Below are 22,802 nucleotides of genomic sequence, written 5' to 3' on the forward strand. Positions count from 1 at the left end.
CTGGGGAAGCTGAATATAACCTCTGCATACTAATATTGATAGATGGCTAGACTGCCCATTTAAAGCCATTCTATATATTCACAATGCTTTCAGTAAATGAAGATATAATAATGCATAATATTGTAGGGAAATTTCCATATGTATTTTATACTTATGTCAAACATTCTTATGTTTTAAATAAGGTACTATAATGTAAATATAATATATCTTCATTTAGGACTTCCAGGTAAACATGGCTGCAATCTAGACCCGAATTGCTTCCTCTCCCCGGCACCGAACAAAATACACTACCTCAATAGAGCATAAAAATCACCATTGGAAGAATGGAGGGACTCTCCAGTACCCCACAGAAACGAAGGTACGTGGGGTTTGAACATTTCAACACTATAAGAAGGAGGAAAATCTTGCACAAAAACGTGAACTGAACCGCCCTTCCCCTCCCCCACCTCCCCCACCATTCCAGAGTAAGGTATCAGAGCGCTCACTGGAACAGCGAGTGAGTGAGGAACTTCTCTGTCCGGGGGGGCACACCAGGGTCCTTGGGATCTAAAGACTGCTAGGAAACAACCTCTCAGGACAGTTTCACGGGAGAATCCTGCATTGAGCACAGGGGCAGCCGCGCTGAACAAGGGGGCAGTTGTGCTGAGCATAGGGGCAGCCATGCTGAGCACAGGGGCGGCCGCACTGAACACAGGAGAGGTTGCGCTGAGCAAAGAGGCAGCCGCGCTGAGCATAAGGGTGGCCACACTGAGCAGAGCGGCGATTGCCCATAGCAAAGGGTCCTGCGCAATAAGAAACCTCAGAGGCTGGGAAGAACTAGTCTGAGGCAACCTAAACTCACAGAAAACCCATCCATATCACCCAGACCCCAGACCGAAAAGGAAAGGGGAATAAAACCACCAAAGGAATGGCTCATTTGGCCCAAAATCAAGCCTCCAAGAAGAAAGGGAAAGAAGTGACTATTGAAAACTTTTATGGCAGGAGTACCCAAGGAAAAGAAGAGGAAGAGGATGAAATCTAAACAAAATCAACACATGCCTCCCAAAATGGAAACTATCCACAAGCTCTGGAAGAACTCAAATTGGAGCTTATCCAAAACATGGAAACCTTCTGGAAAGAAAAATGGGAGAAAGAGATCAGCAGTCTGATAGACAAGACTTCACAATTGGAGAAAGAGCTGGAAGCATCTAATAGAAGGGCAGACAAAGCTGAAAAGCAAAAACAGTCCCTAACGACAAGAATTAAGCAACTGGAAGATAGTCAGCTTGCAAAGCAGCAAGAATTAATATAGCAAAGCCAAAAAATTAATGAATTAGAAGAAAACATAAAATATCTCACTGAAAAGGTCACAGACCAGGAAAACAGAGGAAAAAGAGGCAATGTGAGAATTATTGGTCTGCCTGAAAAAACAGAGATAAACAAAAACCTCAATGCTATACTACAGGAGATTATAGAAGAAAATTTCCCACATGTTCTGGAGCAAGGGGGCAAAATAGAAATAGAAAGGGTTCATAGAATACCCTCTATACTAAATCCCCAAAAGACAACCCCCAGGAATGTAATCGCCAAATTCAAGAGCTTTGAAGAAAAGGAGAAAATCCCACAAGAAGCCAAGAAGAGGAGCTTCAGATATAGGGGGGCTGCCATAAAGATCACACATGACTTAGCGGCTAACACACTAAGAGACCACAAAGCATGGAACACAATATTTAGAAAGGCAAGAGAGTTTGGTCTCCAACCAAGAATCAACTACCCAGCAAAACTGACTATATACTTTCAGGGGAAAGTATGGGCATTCGACAAAATAGAAGATTTCCAAGCATTTGCTAAGAAAAAACCAGAACTTAGTGGAAAACTTGATATCCAATCCCAGAAAGCAAGAGAAACATGAAAATATGAAAGAAAAGGAAAAAGAGATAAATCTTTATCTTTTTCTTTAAGTCAAACTCTTTTCAAGTAGAACTACATTTACATTAAATTATATATATTAATATGTGGGGAAAATGTATTGTGTAACTCTCAGAAATTGTATGCATCATGAGAGTAGTTAGAAGAATCATGCATAGAGAAAGATTAAGGCATTAAGAAGATTTGGTGAAGGGGGGGCAAAGTAAGAAAAAGGGAGGGGGGAATCGTCGATAATACTAAGATTTACTTCAAGAAATGGGGGGGAGACCAAATAGAATAATCTTTCCCATACAAAGATACACATTGGAAGGGGAGGGGAAGAACTCTCATATGAGAAGGAGAGGAAGAGAGCATGAAGTGGTATTACTTAAACTTTACTCTAAGTGAAATCAAGTCTGAGAGGGAAGAATATCTAGATCCAGTGGGATCCTGAATTCTATCTTATCCAACAGGGTAAGAAAGAAAGGAAAATTAAGGAGGGGGCTGGGGGAGGGAGTATAAAAAGGGAGGGAAGGAGAGGGGAGAGGGGAAGGGAGTATAAAAAGGGAGGGGCTAGAAAGGGAAACATATCAAGGGAGTGGACTAGGGGGACTGACCTAAAGTAAATCACTGGTTCAAAAGAATATAGCTAAAAAAAAAGGTCAGAACTAGGGGAAGATATCAAAATGCCAGGGAATCCACAAATGACAATCATAACTTTGAACGTGAATGGGATGAACTCACCCATAAAATGTAGACAAATAGCAGATTGGATTAGAACCCAAAACCCTACCATTTTTTGTCTTTAAGAAACACATATGAGGTGGGTTGATACTCACAAGGTTAGAATTAAAGGATGGAGTAAGACCTTTTGGGCCTCAACTGATAGAAAGAAGACAGGAGTTGCAATCATGATATCTGACATAGCCAAAGCAAAAATAGGCCTGATCAAAAGGGATAGGGAAGGTAAATATATGCTGTTAAAAGGGAATATAGACAATGACGAAATATCACTAATCAACATTTTTGCACCAAATGGTACAGCATCCAAATTTCTAATGGAGAAACTAGGAAAATTGAAGTAGGAAACAGACAGTAAAACTATATTAGTGGGAGACTTGAACCAACCACTATCAAATTTAGATAAATCAAACCAAAAAATAAATAAGAAAGAGATAAAAGAAGTGAATGGAATCTTAGAAAAATTAGAGTTAATAGACATATGGAGAAAAATAAATAGGGACAAAAAGGAATACACCTTCTTCTCAGTACCACATGGCACATTCACAAAAATAGATCATACACTAGGTCACAGAAACATGGCACTCAAATGCAGAAAAGCAGAAATAATAAATGCAACCTTTTCAGATCATAAAGCAATAAAAATATTGATCAGTAAGGGTACCTGGAGAGCCAAATAAAAAATCAATTGGAAACTAAATAATATGATACTCCAAAATCTGTTAGAGAAAAAATTATAGAAACAATTAATAATTTCATTGAGGAAAATGACAATGGTGAGACATCCTTTCAAACCTTATGGGATGCAACCAAAGCAGTACTTAGAGGAAAATTCACATCCATGAGTGCATATATTAACAAATTAGGGAGGGCAGAGATCAATGAATTGGAAATGCAAATCAAAAAACTTGAGAATGAACAAATTAAAAACCCCCAGAAGAAAACCAAACTAGAGATCCTAAAAATTAAGGGAGAAATTAATAAAATCGAAAGTGATAGAACTATTGAACTAATAAACAAGACTAGAAGCTGATACTTGGAAAAAAGAGAGAAAATAGAGAAAGTACTGGTCAATCTAATTTTAAAAAAGGAAAGAAGAAAGGCAAATTAACAACATCAAGGATGAAAAGGGGGACCTCACCTCCAATGAAGAAGAAATTAAGGTAATCATTAAAAACTACTTTGCCCAACTATATGGCAATAAATATACCAACCTAGGTGATATGGATGAATATTTACAAAAATATAAATTGCCTAGACTAACAGAAGAAGAAATAGATTTCTTAAATAATCCCATATCAGAAAAAGAAATCCAACAGGCCATCAAAGAAATTCCTAAGAAAAAATCCCCAGGGCCTAAAGGATTCACCAGTGAATTCTATCAAACATTCAAAGAACAGTTAACCCCAATACTATACAAACTATTTGACATAATAAGCAAAGAGGGAGTTCTACCAAACTCCTTTTATGACACAAACATGGTACTGATTCCAAAACCAGGGAGGTCAAAAACAGAGAAAGAAAATTATAGACCAATCTCCCTAATGAATATAGATGCAAAAATCTTAAAAAGACTCCAGCAAGTGATCAGAAGGGTCATCCACCATGATCAAGTAGGATTTATACCAGGGATGCAGGGCTGGTTCAATATTAGGAAAACCATGCACATAATTGACCACATCAACAAGCAAACCAACAAAAATCACATGATTATTTCAATAGACGCAGAAAAAGCCTTTGATAAAATACAACACCCATTTCTATTAAAAACACTAGAAAGCATAGGAATAGGAGGGTCTAACATAAAGAAGGAAACTATAAGAAAATTAGGCGAACACAGAATAGTATAGATGTCAGACCTTTGGGAAGGGAAAGATTTTAAAACCAAGCAAGACTTAGAAAGAGGCACAAAATGCAAAATAAATAATTTGGAATACATCAAATTAAAAAGGTTTTGTACAAACAAAACCAATTTAACTAAAATCATAAGGAAAGCAACAAATTGGGAAGCAATCTTCATAAAAACCTCTGACAAAGGTTTAATTACGCAAATTTACAAAGAGCTAAATCAATTGTACAAAAAATCAAGCCATTCTCCAATTGATATATGGGTAAGGGACATGAACTGGCAGTTCTAAGCCAAAGAAATCAAAACTATTAATAAGCACATGAAAAAGTGCTCTACATCTCTTATAATCAGAGAAATGCAAATCAAAACAACTGAGGTATCACCTCACACCTAACAGATTGCTAACATGACAGCAAAGGAAACTAATGAATGCTGCAGGGGATGCGGCAAAGTAGGGACACTAATTCATTGCTGGTGGAATTGTGAATTGATCCAACCATTCTGGAGGGCAATTTGGAACTATGGCCAAAGGGCAATAAAAGACTGTCTGTCCTTTGATCCAGCCATATCACTGCTGGATTTGTACCCCAAAGAGATAATAAGTTAAAAGACTTGTACAAGAATATTCATAGATGAACTCTTTGTGGCAGCCAAAAATTGGAAAATGAGGGGATGCTCTTCAATTGGGGAATGGCTGAACAAACTGTGGTATATGTTGGTGATGGAATACTATTATGCTCAAAGGAATAATAAAGTGGAGGAATTCCATGGAGTCTGGAACAACCTCCAGGAAGTGATGCAGAGCGAAAGAAGCAGAACCAGGAAATCATTAGACACAGAGACTGATACAGTGTGGTACAATTGAAGGTAATGGACTTCTCCATTAGGGTCAATGCAATGTCCCTGAACAATCTGCAGTGATCTAAAAAACACTATCCACAAGCAGAGGATAAACTGTGGGAGTAAAAACACCGAGGAAAAGCAACTGCTTGACTACAGGGGTGGAGGGGATATGACTGAGGAGAGACTCTAAATGAACACTCTAATGCAAATACCAACAACACAGAAATGGGTTCGAATCAAGAACACATGTAATACCCAGTGGAATCATGCGTAGACTGGGAGAGGTGGTGGGAGGAGGAGGGGGAGGGGGAGGAAAAGAAAATGATCTTTGTTTCCAATGAATACTGTTTGGAAATGACCAAATAAAATAATGTTTAAAAAATATATCTTCATTTAAATAAATTAAAATGAAAACTGGATCATGATGGTTTTAACATAAGTTAAATAGTGTATGGTTTCTTTAAAATGGTAAAGTGAAAGTATTAAATTCTTTTTTGCAAAGTTTTCTAATATATTTACAAATATACATATATAACTAAATATTCTATTTAATGCTACACAATATTATTGACTATGTATAAAGATTTCTCTGTTTCTCACATTCAAGATTATGGGATCTTAAAAGCTAAGCAAGTAAATTCATAATTCTGACCGATCTGGTAAAATTGGAAAAGCTGGCATATGAATCTGAGAGTGAACTTGCAAAGGATATAAATATAAGAAATAAATAATCCTTTCTTGCAACCAGCTTACATTATAATGAGGGAAACTATATGGTTATATAGAAGCACAAATAAAATAATAATAAGTATATGAAATAATGAATAACTGTGAAATAACTATATGAATGAAATAACTATAAAGGGAATAAATATAAACTGGTTAAATACAAAGTCATCTAGGATGTAAGGTACTGATATTTGGAAGGATGAGGAAAGGCTTCATATAGAGGCAGGTATTGAAGGAGAAACGAGATTCTTTGAGGCAAGAGTGAAAAGGGCATATATTCTAAGCATGTGGGTTTGGTTGATAGGCAGGAGAAAATATGATTATTTCTAAAAGAAAGAGGGGAGAATATCCATGAGGAGAGAGTGTTTAAAAGTGTCAATGAAGCAGAAAGATTGTGAAGGATGAGGATTGAATAATGACCATAAAAATTTGCAATTAAGAGACCACTGATAACTTTGGAAAAGGTAGTTTCAGTTGATTAATAAGGTCAGAAGCCAGACTGCAATGATGAGAAGCAAATGAAGAAAGGAAACTGAGGTATTGACAGTAGAGACTTTTAGAACATTCCTTGAAAAGGAAGGAAAGAAATAAGTTGAAAGCCTGAGGGGATGGTAGGATTTAATGAAATGTTTTTATTTGTTTCTATCTAAGAGATGAGGCAGAAAGGAGTTGGATTAAACACACATTAAAGTTGGCTTTGGTAATGAAAAATATTACTTCTGTATCAGGAAGTCAGGGAAAGAAGAGAATAAGAAAATGATACCAAGGGGCTATGAGATTAAAAGAAAGGAAGATGAATCTCATTTTATTTTATTGTAGTTTTTCCTTTTATTTTTTAAGTTTTTAATATTTTGAAAATTTTATTTAATAGTCAATTTAGAATATTTTTCCTTGGTTACAAGATTTATGTTCTTTCCCTCCCCTCCCCCTACTCCCTCTAGTGGTCTAGGACAAGCATGCAAGGGATTAAACAGTAAAGGAGAGTATAGAGCTTAAATGGTTAAAAAGTAAAGTTAGAAACAAATTGCCTGAGAAAGTTCTGAAGGTTAGAGGGGATTAGAAATTTTTGATGAGGCTGAAGAATACATTTGGGAAGGAAGGAAGATGGAATAATGGAAGATAAATGGTAAAAAGAATGTCAGAGTTCATAATCAGAGAAGTAGAATACTTGAGTAATAGTGATAGAAATTATTGCAATTGGGAGATTCCATCTTATATCATATCAATTTGGCAGAAATGACAAAAGAGGAAAATGGTAAATGTTGGAGGAGTTTCAGAAAATTATGATGATGCACCTTTTGTTGAAGAGTAAATTGATATAATCCATATGGAAAACAATTTGTAAGTATGCCTCCCAAAATACTAAGTGGTATATACCCTTTGACCCAGCTATAATACTACTAAGGCCTAAAACCCTTAATTTGATCATATAAGAACAAACTTCATGTGTTCAAAACTATTTATATTTTTAGTAGCCCCAACCTGGAAACTAAGGAAACTAAGGGAGTAAATATCTATTGGTAATGCCTAAACAAATTGTGGCATACAAATGTGAACGGTAATTATTATGCTATAAAAAATGATGGACCCTATCAGAGGAGAAAGATTCTATAAAATGATACAGAGAGAAAAATGCAGAGAGGGAATAATTTAAGCAATATTATTAAAAATAACAATGATATTATTTAAAAACAACTTTGAAAGAGTTCTCTGATCAATGTAAAGATAGACCAGGGTCTAGAGGACTTAAAAGTAAAAGTAAGCAAAACATGTCACCTACCTCCTGCCAGAGATTATGATGTTAATGATGTTAAAACTATATGGCACTTTTTATGTGCCAGGCACTGCACTAAAGACCTTATAATTATTACATCATTTGATCCTTGTAAAAATGGAGATTTGAACCCCGGACTTCAATCCCCAGAAGTCCTTGCGAGTTCCCAAATTGCCCTCTAATATCCCCGAATCTCCCTGAATTTCCCTGAGTGTGAGATCACAAAATATTATTTAAAGGAACTCCATCTATTGCTCTCTCTCTTGGCTTCCGCATCTGGGCTCAGACGGCTCTACCAGGCAGGATGTAGAGTAATTGATTGTAAATGGGCTCTCTGGGCCTAGGCATGTGCTTTCTTATTTTGTATTTTCTTTAATTCTTAATCTTTAATAAATCTTCATAAAAATATAATACTTTTAGCAAAGAAACTAATTTTAACTGTTACAGTTTTGGCAAAACACTTCGAAAAAATGAAATACCCTCAATCTTCTGATCTTTAGTTCAGCCTTTAAAAGCTAGTGCCTGGTTTGTTTGTTTTTTCTAAGCCATGTTTCTCCAAGATGCTATTATAGAAAACCATCTTGATCAACTCTGGCCGGCAGCCATCCACTTTGGACTTTCTTGATTCAATATCGCTCACCTGCCCTCCCCTTCCTGGCTAGCTCGGCTCAGCTTCTTTTCCCAGTATCCTGACCTGTTTGACCTAGATCTCGATCACCTGGTGACCCGCCTGCCCAGCAAACTCTAGTCTCGAAGCAGACTGCTCATCACCCCAGGCCCAACATTCATTTCTATCAGCTGATAAAAACGGGGGTAATTTTCCCTTAGGCTACGACTAGTCTCCATGGAATGAGGGCAGGGGATCATAGGAGGGGAGAAAGAATGGGAAAGAAGGAAGAGATGTTTCCAAACAGAAACTTAAAAGCATGGCTACTTTAAGAGGATATCTTTTGAGTGCACAGATACTGTTACTTCAGGGGGAAAATTCAGCTCCCTGCAACTCTTTAGCCAACTTTGGAGGGGCACCTGGTTGGCTCAGTGGATTGATAGCCAGGCCTAGAGATGGGAGGTCCTTAGTTGAAATCTGGCCTCAGATACTTCCCAGCTGTGTGGCCCTGGATGAGTCGCTTAAACCCCATTGCCTAACCATTACCAATCTGCCTTCTGACACAATAGGCATCTAAATGGATAAAAACCCAAGGAACTTTAAAGAGACAGAAGGTTATATTTTTTTAAGGCATTTCAGACTCTAATGTTTTATATAAATCTCTGTATTTCTATTGCATTTTGCTGATTGTTTTGTTTAAGATTTAACTTTGTGATTTTAAGTTCATATATTACTGCATTCCGTACTATTCTGTTACACTGAGTCATTTTAATGTACTGGATTTTAACTACTGTTATATTCTGTTGCTTTCCCCCTATAACCATACTGAATGAACATTACTGAATAAGCCCATATAAAAACAGCTTTTATATTTTTGACTTTGTAAATTGTCAGATAGAGAATAAATGGACTCCATCAGAAAAGTGCTACAACAACCTTTGGAAAATTAAAGAGCTAATTATCTCAAATCGATTTTAAGGGTTCTTTAGACATGATATTTAGAATTTTTCTTAACAATATCTGGTCATTTTTGCCTGCCCCTAACATGAGGTAAGGCCCATTCTAGTAGCTGAAGTGAAATACAAGTTTAACCCCCAACTTCCGCATTTCTAAAAATGTGAATGGAAGTTGGGCAGTTAATCCCAGGGCATTTGTACCCCTAGAAGCCTCCAAAAAAAGGGAGCATCTCTCATTTATACTCTTCAGCTCATTTTACTTCCACCAGAATGATCTCTCGATTTCTTGATGATGTTCTAAACCCAAAATGAGTTTTACTTTGTTTAAAAATATTTACTAAGGTTGAAAGATTTGCTATGTCTGTAAAAACTTGCAACAAGTATCCATTTTCTTTAAATGCCATACAGCAACTTATGTGAAATATGATAATGGTAATTAACTGGGCTATTGAGAATTTTGGGGATACTGATATCTACATATTTGTAATATTGTTCTTTATTAAAAAAAAAACACCTTGTAACATTCATTTGCTCATACATACAGTGGATCATGGCCAGGTATGAAGAGGATATGAATCTCATTTTTCGTGAGAATGCCTTGCATTTTATATTTTCTTAGTTGACACAGTGTGCCAATGATTATAAGCTATATTTTTGAATTTTAAAACTCTTTATTATATTTTTCTTGCATGTGCAATATACTATTTCAGTTTTTTTATTTATTCTCTCCTTTTTATATTTGAAGCACGTGTCACCAGTATTAAGATTTTCTTTAACTTTTTTGATTTTGCAGTACTATAAGTTTAAAATACATTTGCTAATATAGGCCCCAAAAGCTTGAGACTATAAAAATGAGATGACTACTCACTGAAATCCATTCTATATGAACTAACTTCTTATTAATTCAGTTATGTTCTCTGGAGCAGCTAGGGAGTATGATGATGTACTGGATCTGTTATCTGGAAGACCTAAGTTAATATCTGGCCTCAGATATTTCCTAGCTCTGTGACCCAGGGCAAGTCACAAAACATGTCAGTTTTTTTACCTGTAAAATTAATATTATAGTAAGAAGACCTATCTCCTTGATGTAACAGTTAAAATTAGTTTCTCTGCTAAAAGTATTATATTTATGAAGTTTTATTAAAGATTAAGAATTAAAGAAAATACAAAATAAGAAAGCACATGCCTAGGCCCAGAGAGCCCATTTACAATCTTATCTAAAGCAGACAAAGGTGAGTTGGACATATATACTTATTCAAACACATATCTCTTAAAGATTGGAGTGGAAATACATTAAATTCAAATAGGAAATAGATGGGAACAAAGAAATAAGAGAAGAATTTAAAGCAGAAAAATGTAATTCATGTAAAGCAAAAATAGACTCTATAGGACAAATTAAAAAGTGGATTTAAAAGTGAAAAAAGGGAGAAAATCAAGTAAATCAAATATATTGGTAAGATAAAAAAAGAAGAGTCAGCGGAGAACAAACCACTTAAATTTTAACTACAAATGTTGATTACATTCCTAAATACTACTTTCCTCTGTAAAGAGGAATTAGGGGAGGAAAAAGTAAAAAAATGATAGAGGATGGAGGGAAATACAGAACTAATGATTAAAACTATAAATATAAGGGAGATAAACTCCCATAAAATTAAGGAAGATAGCAGAATGGATTAGAAAGCAGAATGTAATAATATATTGTTTCATATGAAACACATGCAGAACATAAGGATTCACACAATTAACCTGAAAGGCAGGATCAGAATTTATCATGCTTCAGGCTCACTCAAAAAAAGTACAGTTGGTAATCATGGTCTCTGCAAACACATGAATTAAAAACAGATATGGTTTGAGAAAGGATAGGAAAACATACTAAAAGGCACCATAAATAATGAAATAATAGCAATATTTTTATATATTGTGGTGAAAATGTATCACATCGGCACAAAACTCCAAGCTAAAATAGGTTTATTGAGAGGAAACCAGTCTCACAATAAAGCCAGACTCTGGTCAAGATCAGAACCAGAAACCCCAACTCTTAGGGGATAGCCTTTTTTATGCCAAGAAATCTGATGATGTAGTGATAGAAAATACAATCAAAACTAAAATAGAATGGATGCAAAAGTCTTTCACATGTGTAGTTCTTAATTAATGAAGCAAGTGCTGATTAAACTAGAAAGTATAAAAAAGGTGGTAACTTATATCTACTATTAAAGCTGACCTTCCCAAACCTCAGACAGGGTCTTAGTGTTTTTACTGACGATTACAATGTAATATTAGGAGTCAGCAGTTGACTGACTGATATGTGCAAACAAGAGTAGCCCTCCACCTCCTGTTGGCTCTTTTGTCATACAAACAAGACCAGCCTTCCACATTGGGTTGACAGTCTTATAATACAAACAAGACCAGTCTTCCTCTTCTTGTCTGTCCATCTTGTCATACACAAAGAGAGGTGTGGTAGGATTAATGGAAACTCTTGGGTTATAGGTTTAAGATCAAAATGCCTATAAATGAGTTTTGAAACCACCCTAAACTATTTTTCCCTTAGCTAATCTTTATAATTCTTATAAAGCAAACTATATTATTTGACTATTAACTCAAAACTGATTATGTTACAAAAATAATCATAATGGCTGATGCTATTATAATCATAAAAGGGGATAGGGGACTTCACACTCACAATATTAAATACTTTGTATATACACATATAAATACATTCATTCCTGATGGCAGAATACCTAAATTCTTAAAGGAACAGTTAATTAAATAATAGAGAGCAATAGACAGCAAAACAATAACAGAGAACTTTAATATTCTTCTTTTATATGTAGAAATATACAATAAAGATAAGGGCTTTAAAAGAATTTTAGAAAATTTGGATATGAGAGATTGTTGATGATAAATGAATTAACCCAGAAACAATTATATGTATTTCTCAAATGTGGATAATAATTTTCAAAAACTGGCCATGGTCTAGGAAGTTAAAACCTTATAACAAATGCTGAAAAACAGAAACATTTAAATATTTACTGTGTTGGCTACAGTTAAATGAAAAATATTATTATTAAAGGATATTTCAATAAGAGAATTGAATTTAATGAAAGACTAATTTAGTCCAGTAAATAAAACATAAATAATTTTAAAATTCATTAAAAAATTACAAACATGAAGCAATATGCTAAAACTTTTGGGATGCAGCTAAGACAGTCTGTAAGAGAAAACAGAAATTTCCTAACACTTTCATCAATAGAAATGGAATGAAAATATTAAATTAACTATGAAATGAAAAAAATTGAAAAGCAAAAAAGCAAAAAAACTCAAATCAAATCAAAAATAAAAATTCTGAAAATGTCAAGCAGGATTGAAAGCAAAATAATAAAAACACTGAATTATTTAATATTTATGTTGTAGAACCAAGTAGAAAAAAATCAAACTTTCAGGATCAAAAATAGCAAAGCAAAATTCACAACAAAAGGAGAGGAAATAGGGGAAATCATTAGAATTCATAAATGTGTGCTTCCTCAGAGCAGTGAGGTAGGACTCAGCCTACAATGCAAAATGCAAAATGAATCAACTCAACATTTTTTAAAAAATTAATGAATAAATGTCATCTCATAAATCACAAAGCTGCTTTAAAAGTTTAAAATTTTTAAACTAACATTTCTAAATGCTCTGAAAATAAAATATATATTAGCATAGAAATGATTATAGGCATTAGGTTGAAAAGTTGAAGTTACATGTATAAGTATCTTCAGAACTTAATATTTAGCCTTCAAAAAGTACAAATTGTCTATTTGCAAAATTAATTAATAATCTATTTCATCAAATATATGAAGTTAAAATTTGAAGTTACATCTTGTGCCCCAATTCCAAAATTCATTGACATTTCAATACCGTAATTATGATTTTTGGTTCCAAGGCAGAAGAGTGGCAAGAGTCATATGAAATTGGTGTTGTGACTTGTCCAAGATTGCACAGCTAGGAAATATCAGATTTGAATCTAGCATCTCCCATGTCTAGGCTTAGCTCTCAATCCACTGAATTACTTGCCTTCCCCCTATAATTATGATTTTTAAAGAATATAAAATCTTAAAAGATCAAATCTGTGCTTCATGGATAAAATCTAGCTTATTCTATCATGGTAATTTGGTCTTTGCAACAGACTGTATTTGATTTCCAAAAAATAACTTAGCCAGGTACAGAGGAGATCATCACTAGTAGTCTGGTCATGATACAGTGAATTTTTTTGGATATAGGAACTTGTAAAAGTAAAGAAAAATACAGAAGGCTGATTGCAATGAGGCTCTTCTCCTTCTGCAGTGATGGTGGTAGAATGATGTTAATAGTTTTTGGACAATTTGTAAATATTAATTGAACCATTGGTAATTTTAACTTTAAGACCTTTGTCCAACAACAAAGACTTATGCTGTACATATACATCTTATTGGAGGAAATGAGTAAGTGGAAAGATAGCTTATAGTCTCTCCATGGAGAAGCAAATCAAAAGAATTGATGAAGTTGGTATCATTCCAAAAGCAACAACCATTTCATTGTACATTTGATCATCTTGCCTTATAGTGCTCATCTCATGCTCAGTAAAAGGAAAAAAAATACTTTGAAGACAATTAATATTAAATAATTAAAGGTTATATGCCAACCTCTACTGCAAAGGATATATAGTGATATAGAAACATAGAACTAAGTTCCTCTAAGATAAGTCAACATCCACAACTCAGAAATTTCAATGCCAAAAAAAAGGAAGGATGTTGAAAAATTTATTAATGTTGTTCAGGAACAAGAAACAAGAGAAACCAAAGCCTGTGAACTACATAGAAATCACACTTCTAAACATCATGGATGTTTTTTCTTTCAAGAAGAGAGTTGAATGGTGCTAATAAACACAGTGAATGCTGAACATTATCAGAATAAATGAAGTTGAAATATTTTTATGGGAAATAACTCATTACTGTCATTCCCAAATAGCTGTATGCTGGACTGTTGACTTTAGACCAAAGCACAAAGTCAATGCCAAATTAGAAGGACAAAAATGAGATTAATTATATAGCATGCAATTGTAACAACTCCAATCTGATCTACTCAAAAAAGCTCCTGACCCTGAAAATGGGAAATGCATAAAGGAAAACACATGAAGGACATAATATTTCCTAATATTTAAAGCAGTTAACCCTCTAAGAAGGACAAAAGAGCTTAGAAACTATAATAGCCAGAAAACTATAGGTCTCTTCATCAAGTAAGGAGCCATAGCAGTTAAGGGCAAAAATGTTTTATAAAATTATTTATTTGCAGAGTGTAATCATATGGAGGACCATAGAAGCTTATAATCAATGCACTCTTTCAAATGGTGAGAAACGAAGGGGGAAAATGAATTTGTAGAAAGCTTTGGATGAGATAAAACTAAGCCAGATTATTCGTATGTGAATCTGGAAGGAAGATGACAAATATTTGGATAACAAATATTTGTATTTTAACATCTCAGTTATGTATTATATGAAGAACTGGACATGGCAATAAAGAAAAAGATAAAAAAATCTTTTGTGCCAAACCAAGAATTCCTAGATGAAATACAGGCTGAAAGAGATACAGTTATGTGCCCATGTGGGAATGGATTCTCAAGATAATCAAATGAGGTAAAAATGCTAAGTGAAAAAAATAACAAACTAGCATACTCTATTACCAACAACAAAAAAAGCAATTCCATAAAACCTTTATGTAAATTAGCCACATATGTATTAAAGGTATGTCTGGTAAAAGTATGAGAAGAGCCAATATTATTTAAATAATACAGCAGATAATATCTGCACAGTCACACAAATGATGAATATGAAGAGACCATAAGATCTATTTATTTCTTGTGGATCATTAAAAAATAGATCAAACAGAGAAAACTACATTCCAACTGCAATTCCAATAAGATGCTGTCCATATCTGTGTCATATCACTCCAAAATAATGGAGATTATTTTGCTGAATGATACTTAGTCATAAGATTTGAAAATAAAATGTTATAATATGAATAGAGTTCTTTTCAAAGAAGGGGAAAGAGAAGCAATAAAGGAGATTTTATTTGATAGACTCACTAAAAAAATTAGCTACTTATCTGAAACAATACCCTTTGACCCAATCTAAATCTAATTGTAGGTTTTTGTATAAAGTTGCTACTATATGAATCATGATTTCCAGTTTAGAGAAAAAACAAATCTGCTGCCAATGCTTTAGAATTTCTTTTCCTCGAAAGAGAGGATTGTAATTAGATATTTAGATTAATATCTTTAGAGATATCTGATAGCTTTTTTGTAATTATACTTCATTTAATTTTTACAAACAATAGTGACTACTTTGGTTACAGGTCAGTTCCTTGAATGTTCATACAGGCAATAATTACCTTTATGACTGAGGACCTCTCCAATGGGCAGACTTTTTTATGGAAAATATCACATATATAAAAAGAATACTAATTTCAATGCTAAATTTATAACACCAAGCAATCCTTACAAAGATTAGGTTCTCAAATAACCAATCAAGAAGTCATAGCTATAATTTATGGTTCTCTTACTCAAGAAATGATTACTATTAGAAAGGCAACTGAAACCTTCAGGTTTAACTAATTGTTATTATATTCAGAATAAAGACTGGAATATGATATACAATTATGATAGAGAAATAAACCTCATTATTTTTGCAGGATTTAAAGTCCATTAATTGAATGAAATTACTGCTTCTAAAAGTAATTCTAACAAATATAATCTACTGATTTGAAAAACAGTAGAGTTACTGAAAAAGAGATTAGGAATTACAAATTATTTTGGCTCCTAGTAATCCCCAGGCTGTGTTAGTGACTTCTTTGAAATTAATTTGGTACAAAGACATGAAAATCCTCTCAAAATAAAGGAGACAATTAAAATTCAAGGAATATTAAACCAAAAATCAATTGTTCTCATCAAAAGATCAATTTTCCTAAATATATTAAACTAAAATATAATTAACTTATAATAACAATATTAAAATGATTTAAAAATAAACCACTGGTATACATAGTGGTGCTAAACACATTTTCAATTACTGGAAAAAAAACAAAAATAGAGAGAATAATAGCATCCATGATTTTGAAAGGTATTAAATAAAAGGGAGTCCTATTGATTTCTTATTTGTAGGAGAACATTTCTACATTTTAATGCTTTATAATAACAATGAACTACCCATTAGGATGAAGTTGAAATATGGAAGCAAATATTTATAGTAATGCCATCACCCCATTGTTTAAAAGAATAAAATTATCAAGCAGAAATATATAAACAAAATTCAATTGGTCTTTTGGAGTTGGTGGGAGGAATGTACTTAAACAATAATGTTTCTCACCAAAACCTCCATTACTGTAATGAGGAAGCAAAACAGTTAACTAGAAATTCAAATATATGGAACCAAAAAAAAAAAACAAACAAACTAAATTTCTGGATTTCACACATAGCAGGCCTTTGCTCTATAATTCTTTAAAAGAAAAGTCAATAATTTGAGAAAATCTATTTCACAAATATAGTCTATGATTTCTTTTTTAATTTGGATCAGTCAATGGTCAAGCAATTAAAATATATGAACATATCTTTTCAGATTACACATTTGAAGGGACAGAATTAGCAGTTTCAAGGAAGAAATTCTGGAATAATATCATCAATGTAAAAGCAAAAATAACATAATTTCCAAGTATTATAAAAGTATAGTATTAGATATGCTAAAGTTTTAAACTTAGATTTTGTTAAAAATGATGTATTCTTTAATTAACTTGCCCAGAAAAAAAATGATTCAGATTTTAATCAGGAACATCCTTTGTGTACAGCTTCCTGGTATTGTCAGGGTGGGGATATACAGCAATTAAAACATAACAACAAACATAAACTATAAGAAAATATAGTTCTAAAATATGGTATTTGAGCAGGTCGTTGGCTTTTACATTGAATATTTCAACAATAAGAAACACCAATAAACTCTTAAAATGTCATTATTATAGAATCAAAGTAATTAAATCTCATATACTATTTCCAAAGCCTATCATATCTTATAACCACTGGTTGAACCACACCCTAAATAGTAGTCACTACATGTACAAAAGCACAAAGATTTTCTCAAAATATAACTACTAGAGATTATATTGGTACTACCTATCCTTACAATGATAAAATTGTAAGTAGTTGGAAGCTTGTACAAATAATCTCTGAAGTCTATGTGCTAGTTAATGAATTCAGTGACATAAAAGAGCCCTGTACTTATTAAATGTCAAACTTGGTCTTGGTATGGAAAAGAACTGTATATAGTCTGACATAAATAGAGAATGTAAAATTTTAAAGAGTATTTACAAAACAAATAAGTAGTTAACTCCAGAAAACTGGCATATATCTTATAAAGATTTCAATGAATAATTAGTAGAAAAGTATAATGCATATTTTATAGCAGTGATCACCTGAATAGTTTATTATAACACATACAACTGAAATTTTTTTTAATGTTTGAAAACTATCATATAAAAAAATTTAAATTATCCTTTACAAATATGTTTTGGTAGAGATTATGTATGGGTGACAGCTATTCTACTAAAAGACTATCCAGAATCAAATCAAAGAAAGAAATAACCAATAATCTCAACTTACTCCATTACCGCCTATATTTCCTACGCCCATTCGAAATATTGAGATTTTTTGTCAGTGGCACTATTATATTTGAATATTTGGGATGCTACTTAAACACAAATCATAACAAAAAGATAGAGATATTATCGCCAGTGAGTTACAGCATGTGGGGGGTGGGGTGAAAGGAAAATCTTATTGTGGAGTGAATACCATAGTAAAATTTCATGGAGAAAAAAGAGTTCTTTGGATATAGCCTACAACAATGATTCTATGTGGAATTAGGAAATAAAATTATTTCCTATGTTATAATTTACCTTCAATGTCTGTCTATTAATATTCACAGCAAAGTTTAACTGGAAGCAAACAGGCCTTTGATTAAATATATACATATGAAAAGTAATATCAAAAACACTGCTTCACAATAAGATTATTTTTTCATCAGAAAATTTATAAAGATCATTTTCCATGCTGACAGGGCACATTTCATCTATAAGTTTGAAGAGTCAAATGCTACCACAGCTGGGGGTTATTCTGCCAAATGGCTTCCAACAGGGACCACAGAGATGGAGGCTGGGGGGTGGAGGCTGGGGGTGGGGAATGTAATCTGTATGTAGGGAAAACAACAACAACAAATCTGATGGGAAATAACCCCTAAATTAAATCATCTTATAACTGAACTAAATAAATACATAGTATAGTAAAAAAGCAACACTGAAGAAAAAAGTCAGATATTAAAATAAATGATTTATGGTTACCTGCAGAGATTAAAACAGAAAGCAATGGCTTGACCCAGATGTATTTCATAGGGATTTACCAAGGCTGAAAGGAGGGGTGAGGGATAGATACCTTAAAAAAAATCTATCATGAAAGAAACTGAGACAAGATTATAAACAAGAGGCCAAGTTATAGCGCACCATGGGATTTTTAATCTGGCTACCTGTGGTTTTTGCTATTAAAGTCTTATTCAGCAACAAAACATGAGAGGGCCAAAAGAAAACAAAAAAATCACATTTATATGTCAGTTTTGCAAATGATCAAACAGCGTGAATCAAGAATACTGAAAATACATTTAAACGCTGATGACTTTTTCTTAAGGCACCCGTTTCATCAAATATTATTGATAATTACCTGTGCATCTCGTTTCTTGAACTCTTGAATTTTATTTTCATGCTCCATATTGGCAGCGCGGAGCTCTTTTTCCAGTTTCTCAATTTCCCGTTCATGATCTCGGACTAGGCAATCCTTCTCTGTATTATGCTGCTGGAATAGGTGCGTCTTCTCCTGTTCATGCTCCCGTTTCAGCTCTACTATCTGATTGGACAATGAGGAGTACAGTTCATCAACAGAACATCCTTGTCGTCATGACAACTCATGTACAGCTTAATTTTTTCCTTAATTTGATCAAGTTAGAAATTTTATTTTTACGTCATTACTACCTCACCTCTAAAGGATTCTTGAATTTGAAGGATATTAGCGCAGGAATTTAATATTCTAATAAATTAAACAAATTCACTAAATCCTTATGTAAACTGTTGACACAAAATGCTTCAGCATAAAAAAGAAAAATGTCATATATGAGATATACTGTCCCATGAATCCTACTTTTGCTGGTCAGTAACATTGGAAACCACAAATGGTTAATAGTATCCTTTGCCCTTCACTTAAGTAGATAAGTGTAAAATACAACAATGAAAACGGCTAAAGGTTTCTTTATGATTCTCAAATAAAAGCTGAGTTAAATACTCATCTGGATTATGACATATATAGTTGTCTTTTTAAAATAAAATTATAAAAACAAGACTCTATTATCTCATTATTAGCTACGGTACACCGCTATAAATAGACGTATGTGTTCTTGAAGAACACCTGCTGTGCCGCAAGCTTGCGCCATGATTTCATAAAAAGCATTCTATTCTCAGGATCCGTTCCCAGTCCACTCCACACTGGATACTGTGACCTTGGCCAATCTTAGCCTCTCCCTGCTACACTGAATGGCAGCTCGAGACCAAGGGCCTGGTTGCCGCAGCTTTGATACTAATCCTCCCAGACTGTGCACAATGGCACCCTACCTGGCCTTCAAACTATAGCCAGCCAGGCTGCCTTTGAAGCAGGTGATGAATAGGGGACTGCAGGAAGCCAGCTTCCCCAGTGAACTCCAGGACACACAGCTGCTAAAAACAGTCACTTGGATTTTTCTTCAGTTTTGGTGGATTTCAGGGAAAAATCTGCTATTATGAAGAATGTTATTTTCAATGTGAGAATCCATCTCCAAAAAAGCTAACAGTAGGAGCCTGCTCAAAATCGATCTTGTTTTGTGCAGTGAAGTGCCTGACTACCTTATCTTAAAGCTATAGCATTCTTTTCTAGAGGCATATTTTCTGCATTCATTCCTGCTGCTTTGTTCTTTTGGAAATTTAGAATATCTTATTACTATATGTAAACCAAGAATCTCAAAATTTAAATGGTCAAACTATAATTCATAGATTTCAAAATACTTTTCATTCCAAAATTCTCTAGAAAAGCAGAAATTATTAAAATTTATTTAACCCTTTGCAAACTGACACTAGTTTTTGGAAAAAATCATCAACCAATCTTATGTTTATTAACCCCACAGATGTCTCATTAGCCATTGCAAAATAAAGCATAATAATCAAAGTTAAAACAAATTTTATTAATTTCAAGAGTTAAATCTACCATCATGTGAAAACAAAACACTCATAATCATGGGTATTAATTAAATTTCTTTTCATATACTATGCAAGGTAATTAAAAATTAAAATATACTACCACTAAAGTTTTGTGGCTAGGTGCTTGTCTAACACTGGAATACTCATTGCTTTTTTGAAATAGATAAATATATATTTTCTTAACTTATGCAACTGTAAAGTTCATACAATATTGCTAAAAAGACAAAATTTCTCAAACGTGATCTCAAACTGGCTCTTAGGATAATAAAGAACATGATTCGACTTCCGGGTAATCATGGCTGCAATCTAGACGCCGCACGTTTCCTCTCCCCAGCACCGAACGAAATAGACTACATCAAAGGAGCATAAAATCACCTTTGGAGGAACAGAAGGACTCCCCAGTACCCCACAGAGGCAAAGGTACGTGGGGCTTGAACATTTCCACACTAAAATAAGAAGGAAAAGCTTGCACAGAAAAGTGAGCTGAGCCGCCCTTCCCCCACCCCACCTCCCCCACTAAACCAGAGTGAGCTACCTGAGCGCTCACCAGGACAGCGAGTGAGTGGGGAGCGTCTCTGTCTGGGGGGGCACTCCAGGGTCCTTGGGATCTGGGGACTGCCAGGAAAAAACGTCTCAGGGCGCTTTCACTGGAGAAGCCAGCAGACTTCGGGCGGGCTGCGCTGAACAAGGCGCACGGATTATCTGGGCGGAGCTGAATACCTGGGCTCGGAGGCTGGGAAGAACTAGTCTGAAGCAACCTAAATTCACAGAAAAACCACTCTTATAACCCAGACCCCAGACCAAAAAGGAAAGGGAAATAAAACCACCAAAGGGATGGCTCACATGGCCCAAAATCAAGCCTCCAGGAAGAAAGGGAAAAAAGTGACTATTGAAAACTTTTATGGTGGAAGTACCCAAGGGAAAGAGGAGAATGAAGAGGAAATCCAAAAAAATTCAGAACACGCCTCCCAAAATGGAAACTATCAACAAGCTCTGGAAGATCTCAAACTGGAACTTATCCAAAAGATGGAAACCTTCTGGAAAGAAAAATGGGAGAAAGAGATCAGCTGTCTGACAGATAAGACTGCTCAATTGGAAAAAGAACTCGAAGCATCCAATACAAGGGCAGACAAGGCTGAAAAGCAAATCCAGTCCCTAATGACCAGAATTAAGGACCTCGAAGAAAGTGAGATGATAAAACAGCAAGAATCAATAAAGCAAACCCAAACAATTAATGAATTGGAAGAAAACAGAAAATATCTCACTGAGAAGGTCACGGACCTGGAGAACAGAGGAAGACGAGAAAATCTCCGTATCATCGGTCTCCCAGAAAAACCAGAGGTAAACAACAAATTGGATTCTATTCTAGAGGAGATTATAAAAGAAAATTGCCCCCACGTTCTGGAGCAAGGGGGCAAAATAGAAATAGAAAGGATTCATAGAACACCTTCTATACTAAATCCCCAAAAGACAACGCCTAGGAATGTAATTGCCAAATTCAAGAGCTTCCAAGTAAAGGAGAAAATCCTACAAGAAGCCAAGAAGAAGAGCTTCAGATATAAGGGGGCTCCCATAAGGATCACACATGACTTAGCGGCTAACACACTAAGAGACCGCAAAGCATGGAACACGATATTTAGAAAGGCAAGAGAGCTGGGTCTCCAACCAAGAATCAACTACCCAGCAAAACTGACTATATACTTCCAGGGGAAAGTATGGGCATTCAACAAAATAGAAGATTTCCAAGCATTTGCTAAGAAAAGACCAGAGCTCTGTGGAAAGTTCGATATCCAAGCACAGAAAGCAAGAGAAACATGAAAAGGTAAATATGAAAGAAAGGGAAAAGGAGATAAATCTTATCTTTCTCTTTAAGTCAAACTCTCTTCTATAAGGACTACATTTACATCTAATTATATATATTAATATGTGGGGAAAATGTTTTGTGTAACTCTCATAAATTGTATCATCATAAGAGTAGTTAGAAGAAACATGCATAGGGAAAGATTGGGGAATCAAGAAGATTTGGGGAAAGTTGGGGCAAAAAAAGGAAAAGGGAGGGGGGAACCGTGATAATACTAAGATTAACTTCAA

At 34.4% G+C, this 22,802-nt stretch overlaps 1 protein-coding gene across 7 annotated transcripts in view; it reads right to left on the reverse strand.

Annotated features, from left to right (window-relative positions):
* Positions 1–22,802, reverse strand: part of CEP112 (centrosomal protein 112) — a 595,424-nt gene that overhangs the window by 314,972 nt on the left and 257,650 nt on the right. For all 7 annotated transcript variants that reach the window (XM_056817269.1, XM_056817267.1, XM_007482762.3 and 4 more), the window contains exon 20: positions 19,153–19,335. In XM_056817269.1, the coding sequence (XP_056673247.1) occupies positions 19,153–19,335 (183 nt within the window). The remainder of the gene's footprint in view (positions 1–19,152; positions 19,336–22,802) is intronic.

Source organism: Monodelphis domestica, chromosome 2 (genome assembly GCF_027887165.1).
Source record: "Monodelphis domestica isolate mMonDom1 chromosome 2, mMonDom1.pri, whole genome shotgun sequence".
In the NCBI taxonomy this organism is placed as follows: Eukaryota; Metazoa; Chordata; class Mammalia; order Didelphimorphia; family Didelphidae; genus Monodelphis; species Monodelphis domestica.